The sequence below is a fragment of the Zonotrichia albicollis genome, chromosome 8 (assembly GCF_047830755.1).
Source record: "Zonotrichia albicollis isolate bZonAlb1 chromosome 8, bZonAlb1.hap1, whole genome shotgun sequence".
In the NCBI taxonomy this organism is placed as follows: Eukaryota; Metazoa; Chordata; class Aves; order Passeriformes; family Passerellidae; genus Zonotrichia; species Zonotrichia albicollis.
This window is the reverse complement of record NC_133826.1, coordinates 45,756,677-45,768,612: the sequence shown is the minus strand read 5'-3', so window position 1 is coordinate 45,768,612 and position 11,936 is coordinate 45,756,677. Positions and strand designations below refer to the sequence as shown.

General features: G+C 45.9%; 1 protein-coding gene across 1 annotated transcript; it reads left to right on the top strand.

Annotated features, from left to right (window-relative positions):
- The first annotated feature begins 5,577 nt into the window (after nucleotides 1-5,577).
- On the top strand, nucleotides 5,578-8,089 carry LOC141729982 (uncharacterized). Its single transcript, XM_074546641.1, has 4 exons — nucleotides 5,578-5,893; nucleotides 6,518-6,667; nucleotides 6,770-6,942; nucleotides 7,143-8,089. The coding sequence occupies exons 1-4, from the start codon at nucleotides 5,578-5,580 to the stop codon at nucleotides 7,245-7,247; spliced, it is 744 nt and encodes a 247-aa protein (XP_074402742.1). The 3' UTR covers nucleotides 7,248-8,089.
- The last annotated feature ends 3,847 nt before the right edge of the window (nucleotides 8,090-11,936 follow it).

Sequence of the window (11,936 nt, the reverse complement as noted above, 5' to 3'; positions counted from 1 at the left end):
AGCCTTGACAACCCCAAACTCGGCGTCCCCAGGTGCTCCTGACATTCTTTTTCTTTCTCTAGTCAACTTATCCTCTTCTCTCTTCAAGCAGGGCCCGTTTTGCTAAACCCTTTCTGGACCCCAGTGTGGCATTGAATAACCTCCTAACAACCATGTGTTAAGACACTTCTCTGCTTTTCATGTAAAAATCTCCATTCACACTTCTGCTCTCTTCTAAGCACCAAGATGTCATCACTTCACATTCTAACATCTCAGAGTTTCCTAACTACCTCCCTACTTCATCTTCTCTCTTTCTTCTCTCTCAATTGAAATATCAACCTTGTAGGGTTGATATTTCATCCTCCCCTATTTCCTTCTCCAGCCCATACTTCTTTGCTGATTTCTTTTTTCTTCATCTTCTTGGCCTAATTTCAAAACTCTAGCTGTCATTTTCCCATTTTCTGGTATAACTCCTATTCTTAACTGCACTTGTAAGACTGATCCCAATAAATTGCTACATGCCCCTGGAACCAATAACACATTTCCCATCTAAATTTTAGTTTCTTCTTTCAATTACCACATCTTTAATGACTAGAAATGTAAAACTTTCTCTTTTCGCCCCTGTTACTTTCAGTATATGTTTGCTCACACTATAACCTTTTGGAGTATTTAACAGTCAGGTTCTCTCTGCCCCTGTGTCTATTACAAATTCTAATTCTTCTTCTTGGGTACTCACTTTTAAAGTCATCACAGGCTCTAGATGGTATTTGTCTTCTAAAAAAATTAGAGCTTGTGACCTCTCTATTCTTCTTCTGTGCCCATCTCTTTAAAGATTTTCAGATCTTCTGCTTACTTAGGACCATTTTCTTATTTCTCTTAAGTTTGTTTATCTTCTATAGCTTTTCTCCTGTATTTTTAGGAAGAATCAGAAGAAGGCTTTCTTTCAACTGAAATTTTAGTGTTTCGATAAGGTGATTCGTTTAGATTTTCTTTGAGCAGCCGGAGCTGTGGTTACCAAGGGAACGGAGCTCAGGGCAGGACGGGGCCACTCGGCACAGCTCAGGGTCTGGGTGCTCCAAAGGCGGGGTCTGTGGCTGGGATCGCCCGAGGGGCTGTTCCGGTGCAGACCGAGCTGGAGCGGGGATCGCCCCCACGCGGCTCGCGGTGGCTGATCCGGCAGAGACAAAGCCGGGACTGACCCCTGCTGCAGCGGCGGGAGCCGACAGAGTCAGGACAGCCGGGGATGGGACAGACGGGACAGACGGGACCCCCCTCGGTGCGGTCAGCGCGGTAACCACGGTGCACACGGCAGGACAGACCCCCAGCCCCGGCACGGCCAGCGGAGCCGACTGGGACAGACGGACCGGGACAGACGGACCGGGGCAGACGGACTGTGCCGCAGCCGGCACAGGGGCTGGCGGGGTGGTGCGAAGGAGTGGGGGAACAAACGGGAATGGATGAGGTAATATTTTGTTCCCAGCCTTATACGTTCACCGTTTTTTCTTTTATTGCCTTTCAAAAATGTTATTTTTTTACAACTTCCTCCCTCCCCAGCATATGGTATACTCTTTTTCTTCTGGATTAAACGGTTTTTACAAATAAATCTAGAGCTTAACAATGTCACTGACATCTTTTCATAAAAATCCTTTCTTTAGGATTTTTCCCCCTTCTGAGAAGCTGTGGCCTCAGCAACAAAATGTAAACAATGGTTATCTGCTGCTGTGGAATACAAAAGGTGGATCCGTGATTGGTCTCAGGTGGATGTTTGGATTTACTGACCACTCACGGGAGAGTTGGGTCTCACTCTCTGCTGGGACACAGACCGTTGTTATTAATTCCTTTTCTATTCTTCGCTTAGCTAGCTTCTGAGAACTTTCCTTCTATTTCTTTTTAGTATAGTCATAATGTAATATATATGATAAAATAATAAATCAAGCCTTCCGAACATGGATTCAACATTTTCGTCTCTCTAATCACCCTGAAACCCTTGTGACCACTGTAACATAACAAAGATAAACTTCTACTTTGAAATGGTCGACTAGCTAACTCACGACTTTTTCATGCTGTTTTTCTCATCACCCTTTTATTTATCTTTTGGCAAATTATACATCTTTCAGGTACTTGTTTTTTCTACTTCAAAAAATCTCAATGCACTCATAGTTCTTTTAAAAAATGATGATACAAAGCTTGAGTATCCCACTGGGCTTTTTGATACGTCCTCTGCTATTCCCTAGTAAGCATTTTATTATCTAATTTTCTTCTATCAAGATGTTTCTATTTCCTGATTCATTTTGTTCGCTACTTACTTTGTTTTAATTCTCTTTTTTTGCTTCCTTAAACTCTATAATTTCTAATTTTTCTTCATTTGGAGTTAAAATTAACAGTTTCAGCTCTATTTTCTGCTGCATTTTTAGCTTCTTGATCTGCTAAATTATTTCCTCTTATTTCTGGGTCTTTACTTTTTGGTGTCTTTTAATATGCACTATAGTTATCTCTTAGGTAATTTTAATGCCTCTAAAACCTCGACAATAAGTTTCTCATGTACTAATCTTTTTCCTCTTGAATTAAGTAATCTCCTTTTTTAAATTTTTCTTAAGGTATGTCCTACTCTAAAGGCATACCTTCAATCAATATATAACTCCTTTCTTTTGTGTTAAATATTCTAATGCTCTTTTCAAAGTATGTAATTCACAAGTTTGCATGGTTTTCTTTCTCATCAATTTCTGCATACCCTGTATTTTGCAGGGAGTTGTATTTCTGTTTGCCAACATAACTCCCAAAGTGTTATCTTGGGGTATTTCTGTTGGTAATGTTTTTCTCCCGCTTTTTTTCCTTGTATCCACCTTACTGGATTTCTGTTCATTTTTCAATATTCTATCTATCTCTTCATCCCCTACTTCTGTTTTTCACTTTTTACTAACAACTTAAATACCACTTGTCTTTCAACTACTTACACCCAAAAATCTTTTTTTCTCACACTGCTTTTCAATACAATCCACCTCCCTCCAAAGAGATATGGTAAGGCTTAAAATGCACAATCCACATTACCTATACTTTCATTCATCTACATTCACTCACTTTTATTTCTCATTCACTTTCACACCTTTAAGACACAAAGTGGATCCTTATTGCTAGGAAATCACAGGTCCTTGTGGCCCCCTCTTCCGCTCTGGGGTTTACCTCCAGGTCTCGGTGTCACCAGGCCCCCGAGAAGGGCCCTGACTCTGCTGCCTCTGGTGTCCGTTCCCCTGTGAGGCTGGCTGTGTGTCTTCCACACTCTTCAGCTACGGCCCCTCACACGCCCAGGGAACGCTAGCTTGGTTCGCAGGTCACTCACTCCTCTTCGGCCCAGAAGCCCCCACCTACCCGGGAGCTGCAGCCTGGTGTGCAGGTCACTCACTCCTCTTTGGCCCAGAAGCCCCCACCCACCCGGGAGCTACAGCCTGGTGTGCAAGTCACTCACTCCTCTCTCCACTGCCTCCCCCTTCCCACCTGCCCGGGAAGTTGAGGCTGACTCTGTATGTGTCTCACTCTCACACACCACAAAACAACAATAAGGTACCTTTTACTTTCACATCACCTATTACAAGTTTAGGTGTTACTGGCCAGTCCCAGTGCTATTGGATATCCCTCAACCCAGCTGTGTTATCAAACCCCAGATGCTCTTGGGCAAGTTTTCCCTCAACCCAGCTGTGTTGTCCAACCCCAGATGCTCTCGGGTAATTTTCCTTCAGTCCTGCCGTGTTGTCCAACTACAGATGCTCTTGGGTATTTTTCCCTCAATCCAGCTGTGTTGTTCAACCCCAGATGCTCTTGGGTGTTTTCTGTACCTCAGCCCAGTCATGTGGTACAACTACAGATGCTCTTGGGCATTTAATTTGTTTTGCTGTGTTGTCCAACCCTGGATGTTCTTGGGCATCTTTTATCCTTCAGTCTGGCTGTGTTGTCCAACCCCGGATGCTGTTGGGCAAAATTTTCATCCCTCTATCTAGCTGTGTTTTCCCTCCCTGAGTGTTCTTGGTCATATCCTCACTACGACAGAATTCTGCTCAACCCTGCTCTTGGATGCTCTTGGAATATGAATCCCACATCCCAACAGGTTTTTAGGGGCCCCTCCTGTCCCGTTTCCTTTGGGATTGGGCTAGGAAACCTTGCTCCCTACCCCTCCGAGGGGTCCAACCCCTCCCTGAGACCCAGTCCCAGTTATCCTGGAGGATTCTTTCACTCCTTTTATCACTCGCTTCATCTCTTTACTGGCCGCTTTTCTCGTGAAAAGATGAAAACGCAGCATGGGAGACTCCAGCACTCACTTGTCAGGTCTGGGACAACCAGCCCACCTCTCATTCACGCACATTCATCCCCCTCCCCGTACTTGAAATACTTACCAATCCCTTTTCCTTTCCGGGTTCTTTGTGCGCACTAATATTCTTAGGGGGCCAATTACCGCGGCTGTAGGGAGCCTTTTTTCCTTCTCTTTGTTTTATTGTCTCCTTCTGTCCACAGATCGTAACCTGCGTCTGTCGGTCACTTCAGGGGAGACAGAGCGAGGCTGCCAAAGAGGGCAGGGCGCGCCTTCCCCACTCTGACTCTCCTAAAGCACCGGCAGCGAGGTGTTAGGAACCATCCTCTGCCACCAAATTGTGAAAAACACCAATCACTTGTTTTTATAATTTTAAAAATTTATTAGCAATAAAATGGTTATTTAAAGAGTAATATAATTAGAGTAATAATAATTTGGAAAAATTAAATTAGGACAATATGAGACAAGAGAGACAAAGAGTTACGGACATCCGGGTGCCTTTTTCTTGGGAGCAGGAGCCCAAAGAAGGACCCACGTTAACAAAGAGTTAACTCTAAAATCAACAGCCTGTTGCATATTCATACACCTCATACATGATGCAAAAATTCCATTCAAATACAGGATTCTGTCGGGTCATCCTCAACTTCTTCCTCTGAATCTTAACTGCGCCTTTGAGGTGGGAAGAAGTTCGTTTCTTCTGATAAGAGGGCAATAAATTCTCCTTCTCGGAAAGATTTAGGCGTCCTGTTGCTGCAATGTCGCTGCAAGTCCTTTCTTTAAAGAAAAGTATCTTACATAGCATAGTTTCTATTTTAACATTTTTTAATAACCTAAAATTATATTTAACACACTACTTAGGCGAATTAATACAGCATTATTTTCTAACACAACACATATAATATTAATTTTAATATTTGCCAAAAGCCAATCATAAAATAGGTGCATTTTTCACAACACCCTTTTTCATATCTGATGTTTTGCTCCAGTCTATGAACAGTATGTTCATCACGCTAATATTTCCATAGATATTATGTTGATTACACTACTATTTCTATGAGTAATATAGCGCATACTTAAGCTGATAGATTATATTACACTAACATCCAGCCAGAAACAGTTATAATTGATACTATTTCTAAATAGATATAAACACTAACAACATGCATAGGCTCATACATAAATGCAAAAGCCAAAATTAGAGGGTCATTTTTCCCACAGGCAGGGAGCCGCAGCGGCCGTGCCGGCGCTCGGTGTGCCCGGGCTCCGAGGCGCCGGGGCAGGGAATCATGCGGGGCACAATGGTGAGCAGCCCGGGGCTGCTGCTTCTTGCCCCTCGGCAGGCGGACTCCGAGCCGCAGCTGCCCCGGGCCAGCAGCAGCCGGCAGCTCGCAGGCGCTCTCAGCGCCCGGCCCGCCACGGAGCTGGGCTGCAGCGGCTGCAGAGCCACAGGGGCCGCGGCTGCGGCCACCGCAGAGCTGCCGGAGGCTGCGCTTGTCTCCGCACCTGCTGCCGCACCTCTGGGCAGCGGCGACAGCGCAGCCACAGCTGCCACCGCCCTCCTGAGCCCCCGCACGGCCGGCACTAGCAGCGACCTCTCATCGTGTCCCTTTCAGGGTGCCATCAGCGCGGCTGGAAAGCTGTTCCTGAGGCCGAGCTCCCAAACGATCTGCCAGCACTCATGATGAAGCTCCTGCATCTCCAGGAGGGACAAGCAACCGCCCTTCCACACTTGCCTGGGGCCCAAGAAGCCTCTTGGCATAAGCAGGGGGATGCCACTTGTGAGCATGCAGCGAGTGCAGATGTGGAGAATGGATCCTGCACCAGTGATGGGTGTGTGAGGGAGCCCCTGGCTCCCCAGGGCACAGCAGCAATGGGCAATGAACACAAAAGAAACCTCAAAAGATTCCTGGGTGAGTGCAGGGCCACCCCGGTGCCCTCTAGGCAGGGGCCCGTGTTCCCTCCCAAGGCCAGGGCTGGCAGGTGTGTGGCTGTTTCCCGATGTCTGGAAGAGGCCTCGTGCTCTGCTGGGCCCCATCCGTGGCTGCAAGCAAGAGCCCCAGCTGCCCCCAAGGCTGTGCAGTTCTCCTACTGCAGCCTCTGCCCACAGCTGTGTCCCTGCCTGTGTCCGCAGCTGTGTCCCTGCCTGTGGCCAGGCTCTTGGCTCTCTGGCTGCCAGCTGAGGGAGGCCCACATTGGCCCAGGGCTCCCTGCTCTGCTCCCTGGCCCTGGGCTGAGCAGATTGCAGGGCCGGCTCTGCTTCTGGCAGCCAGCAGCTCTTTCCTGCTCCAGATGAACGGTTCAGGTGCCATCCCGTGGGCACGGCGGTGCTGATTCTGCTGCTCCTGGTGCTGGTGCTGGCTTTGGGGGTGGCCTTGGCTGTGCTGGCAGGTAAGGGAGGGGCAGCAGCCCGGGCCCAGCCCCTCGGGGCAGAGCGGGCTCACTGCTCCCGGCACAGGGGAATCCTTAAACCTTCTACCCTTCTCCCTGCAGCACCACAGGTTCCAGTGACATCTGCGACCCCGCAGTGCTGTCCCCATGACTGGATTGGCTACAATGGGGTCTGCTACTACTTCTCACGGGATTATGGCACGTGGGATCAGGGTCAGGAACGGTGCTCCGAGCTCAATGCCTCCCTGGCCATTGCCAAGGATGAGGAGGCCATGGTGAGTGAGGGGCTGCGGGCGGTGTGGGGTGGCTGAGGGCAGCCTGGGGGCGCTCCTGGGCCGGGCTCGGTGCTCGCAGGGCCGGGGCTGCAGCCCTGGGCCGGGGCCTTGCAGGGAAGGAGCCCCGGCGTGCGGGGGCAACCCCGGGCACGTGTCCCCCCGAGGGGCCGGGGCAGCTCCCACTCCTCTCTCCTGGGCAGGATTTCCTCTGCCGCCTCTGTGGGAACGTCGATTACTGGCTCGGGCTGCGCAGACGGGGCGAGCGTCTGCACTGGGGGGACGGCAGCAGCTACAGCTCCCGGTGAGTGCCGGGGAGCCGGGCAGGGCCTGGGGGCACAGGGGCACAAGGGCTTCCCCTGGCAGCCAGCGCTGCCTCTGCTCCTCCCTGCAGGGCTCCTGTCCTTGGCAATTCCGACTGTGTGTACCTGGCTGACAAGAGATTGAGGAGTGACAGCTGCTCCAACGAGCGGCCGTATCTCTGCAGCAAGGCCCAAGCTCCCCTGTAACAGGGGCTGCACAAAGGACCTTCTCCACACCGGGCAGTGCCAGCTTCACCTCTGAGCCCAGCACAGCGCTGTCCTTCCTCAGCTGCGCCCTGTGCCTTGCACTTCCTCTCAGGGTCACCTCAGTGCCTCTCCATCCCCAGTGCCAGCGCTGGGCTGGGGCTGCAAAGGAAAAGTCTCTGCAATCCATCCTGCCACCGATGCTGCCCGGAGTGAGTGCAGTGTCCTCATTATGTGTGGGAAATACGGGTCACTATTTTCACTTTTTATAAAAGTTTATTGTGGGTTTAAGTCCTGCCCTGGGGTGCTTGTCTGCTTGCACAGGGTTAACTCAACCTACGCTTTCTATATGCTGTTACCTATATAGAGCTACATGTACATTTATAAGAGTGCATGTAGCTCTAATATTTAAGGATTATACTATGAAATATATTATTAAATTATATATATGTAATATATGTAAATTTTGAACAGCTTGTAAGAATTGCACCATAACTTTGAATTTTCTTGCTGGTTTAGGTTTTTTAACTTTTTCAGGCCATCTTGTACCTTAAGCTGTTATATTTCATGGTTTCTTTTGATTCTGTCTTTTTGTATTTTCACTCCCTGATAATGAGGGTCAATAAAGTATTTTTTTTCCCATGCTCTTGTTTCTGTTATCTTGTCTTTCTGATAACGAAGTCCTTGAATGTTGAAAATTACTTAAGTATTTGACACCATTTTCTTAGTTACATGAAACAATCATTCCAAGATATCCCAGTCTCTATTGTGCTATGGCCTAAGATAGTATCTATGACACTTCTATTTATTAAAGCTACAAGGTGCATACATAAACTGACAGATTATACTATATCAAATGCAGCAATTACAAATTGTATCATATCAGGGTTTTTGTGATCAGTAATAGCGTGCAAAACAAAATGTAGTACATAAATGCAAAAGCCAATACCTGTATTTATAATTTATAACATTGTACAACAAGCTTAGTAGGAAATCCAAATCACCTGGGCTTCTGGAAATCATCACAAACTGGCCTGAAGGTGACACTTCCGGACTGTCCTTGGAAGATGAGAGGAAGGACAGTCACTTTTAAAATTTTAGAGGTTTATTAAACCTTAACAAAATATACAACAACAGACTGAATAAGGAAAAATTACAGCACTGGGGGCCTCTGTGACTGTCAGGCACATGCTTGTTTACAAAATGGATGCTCTGCCTTTTATACCCTCAGCCCCTCCCAGAGTTTTGTCAGTCAGCTCCTTCTCTGCCCTCCACAGGTGGAGATCACTTCCTCACACCTTGATTGGAGCTCAGGTGTTGTCAGGCCCATCCTGGTAATGAGCCAGCCCTCCCCAAATTCCCTGGGAACTGAGGCTGCTGCAAGGGGGAGGGAAAGGGGACTGTGGGGGGACATATTGCAGTAGCAGCACTATTCATCAACAAAACTTCTCCAAACATACACATAATATATGTTTCTCAATTGTGAGAGCCAACCATCACAATGTTCATCTATTTAAAAACCCTCTTTTCCTATGAGTCATTTGGCTTGAAGAATTCACCACCATTTTAAATTCTGATAATCTCTCCAAAAATCTTTTAATGAATCATACTAGTATCTGTTGATGTGGGCAAGGAGAGTGGGAACAGAAGGAAAAAATCTCAGTTTTTTTTAGCTACACCTATTTGGAATGGACAAAATGGGATCAGTGAGGTCTGGTGTGGCTTTTTTACCCCCATCTACTGTGCCCATGGGGCTGCTACTCACAGCAGGTGGATCTTAGTAGGGAGTACAGAGGCCAACTCAGTCTTGCCTTCTGGTTCCTGTTGTATTAAAAGACAGCTGAGCCGTGACAGAGCTCTGGGGTGCCTTTCTTGCCCCCACCTTGCCATGCCTATGGGACTGCTGCCCACAGCAGGGCTATGGAATCTTCTCAGTGGTGAACACAGAGGCCAACCTGGTCTTGGCCTCTATTTCTTGTTTCACTCTACTTTTGGTCCTTAAGGGAACTGCCCCAACACCTCTGATGGCTCCCTGTGTACTTCCCCTCAAGAGATGCTTGTGATTCTCATCGATTAAAACAGGACAAGTACATTAATAAACAATGAAGTTCAAACTCCCTGCCCAAAGTGTTAGTTAAACAATCTTCAAGCTGGCTGGAAGCTCAACTCCACTTTTCAGACATCTTCAATCTTTGGCTCTCTCTCACATGGTCTTGGTGTTACAGTCTATTCTTTGGGTTCTCTCACCAGCCTTTAATTCTGTTGCCTTGAGTCCCTCTCACTCTGGGGTTGGCACAGCCCATTCAGCTCACAGGTAGAAGGATCCTTCCAAGCCAAAAGGATTTCTGAAGCAGTCCTAACCTGCAGCCCCTGGGTGCCTTCAGGCCATCCATCCAAAAGGAAAAGTGACTTCTGGACCCTGAGAGAGCCCAGTGATCTCTAGGAAGGGTGTAGAAAATGACAGAAACTTCATGATAAATTTCTCCCAGGCAGCTGGGATTTGTGACCAAAATAGGAACCAGGAGAAAACTCTTTCTTCTCGTGGAGATGTCTCCATAACATTACCAAGAGGAACTTCTCTACCTAAATGGACGGAAGAAAGACTATTTTAGAGGTAGTAAACTAAGTGGAAATTTTTGGTTTTGTTACTTTACATTGTCAGTGTAAAAGTTGTGGCAGGAGGAGAAGTTGTAGAAGTTTTCTAAAAGGTTTGCTGTAATTCTTGCTACTTTTTTTCTTTTAGTTACTATTAATAAAATTTTCCTTATACCCTTTTAAAGTTTTAAACCTGCTTTAACATTGTCCTAATCCTATCTCACAGCAGGAAATGAGTGCACTAGTGATTGATCAGCACCAAAACCACTACACAGGGCACTGTAAGACTTGGCTTTTTCAGGGAGAGGAGGGAGGAGCAGAATCTTACCAAAGCTTTGCCAACTTTGTGTCCTCTCACAGAGAATAAAACAAAAGTGACTACACTGTCATGAATGAGGTCCCTATATGTCTAATTTAATAAACCACAGAATTAGAATTTAGCACCAAAATAATTGAGCATCAATTTTATATAAAATTATACAATCAACTATAATCAAGCAGATACAAAATAATTTGGCTGTGGCTTGGATAAAGCATAAGCAAAACCGAGCGATCGGGGTACGGGGAGGGTTTTTCTCACCCTGCCTCACTTACAAAGGACAAAAGGATCCAAACACAACTTATATACTGTATGCTAACACATATTCATCAGTACTTTCCTGTAAATCCCCTCCTATTTTTGATTCTTTAAATCTGTGTCACTGCACTGCACAGCACATGCTCTGCCTGTTGCTGAGGAGACTTTTGGCTTTTTGGGGGTCTCTTCAGAAGAAGGCTCACTGTCTTCGTCACTGCCCTCTGAATAACCTGCCAGGTTGGGCTTGTGCATTAAGCTTTGTGTAATATAGGTCAGCATTATGTTCCAACTATGCCTTATTACTTCATAGATAAGACTGGTATTTCAGATTCCATACTTGGAATCATCCCAACTTTGCTCATCCCAAGACCAATTCTGTTATAGGATATTTTTTCTCTCAATACTCCATCCTGTATCCTACTTTCTCATGAACATCTGAAAACATCTGTTTTATGACACTAATTACATATCCTTTTCCTCTATTACTTTTTAACAAGTATTTTCTAAAAGATCGATAGCTACAATTGTTAGCATGAATCATATTCATTTAACACAATTTCTCCCATTTTCTCTTTTGATCATATTGATTCATGCTTTCTATTAAAAGACTGAATCTCAGTATCTTCTACATCCCCAAAAATCCAGGTTTTCACATTGCCTCATTTCTCTTTTTGATTAAATTTAATATGTGGTATTTTCACTTACATAACACAGGAGATAAAAAATGGTCTAGCCAACAATTCCAATAATGAATCCAGCTAGTATAAGCCACCAGATTTCTCCAAAGGAGTTCCATCCAACTTTTAACAGGTACAATTAGCTGCTTTGATCAACACTTTTCCATTGTTTTTTTGGTTTTAGCCAGCATTTAGATGTGTTATATTTTTCACAAACTCCTCCTTTTTCAGCCATTCGATAGCCTAAGGCCAATCTGCTCTGATAGACTGTTACTAGAAGGTGCATGCTTTGCTGGGTACCTGTTTTGTTCAAACTGACCTGAATTACCTTTTGCAGTCTTATCAAACGATTTACATATAGTTTGGAGTTCTATATTCCCCAGATCTGTTTACAGCCCAAACAGCTGGATCGTAAAAGTTTATGATGCTTTCTGTGGGCCATTGATCTTCACGCCATTTATAGTTGCCCCTTATCAAAATGTTTAGGTTTGCGTTGTTATTGCCCATGGCTTTATCAAGTGGAGCTTTCTCCAGTGGATTTCCCTTCGACCAGGGCAGGGTGCAGGAGGAGGGTTGGATAACTCCTAACCTACAGGTCCCTTTCCATCTCTGGGATAACTGACTGTACACTTATTGTCCACA

What these genes read in the sequence shown, in the direction of transcription:
- LOC141729982 (XM_074546641.1), top strand. Translation starts at nt 5,578, where the DNA reads ATGGTGAGCAGCCCGGGGCTGCTGCTTCTTGCCCCTCGGCAGGCGGAC. An exon ending in CTCATCGTGTCCCTTTCAGG is followed by an intron (nt 5,894 to 6,517) that starts GTGCCATCAGCG and finishes TGGGCTGAGCAG; the next exon opens with ATTGCAGGGCCGGCTCTGCT. An exon ending in GGCCTTGGCTGTGCTGGCAG is followed by an intron (nt 6,668 to 6,769) that starts GTAAGGGAGGGG and finishes TTCTCCCTGCAG; the next exon opens with CACCACAGGTTCCAGTGACA.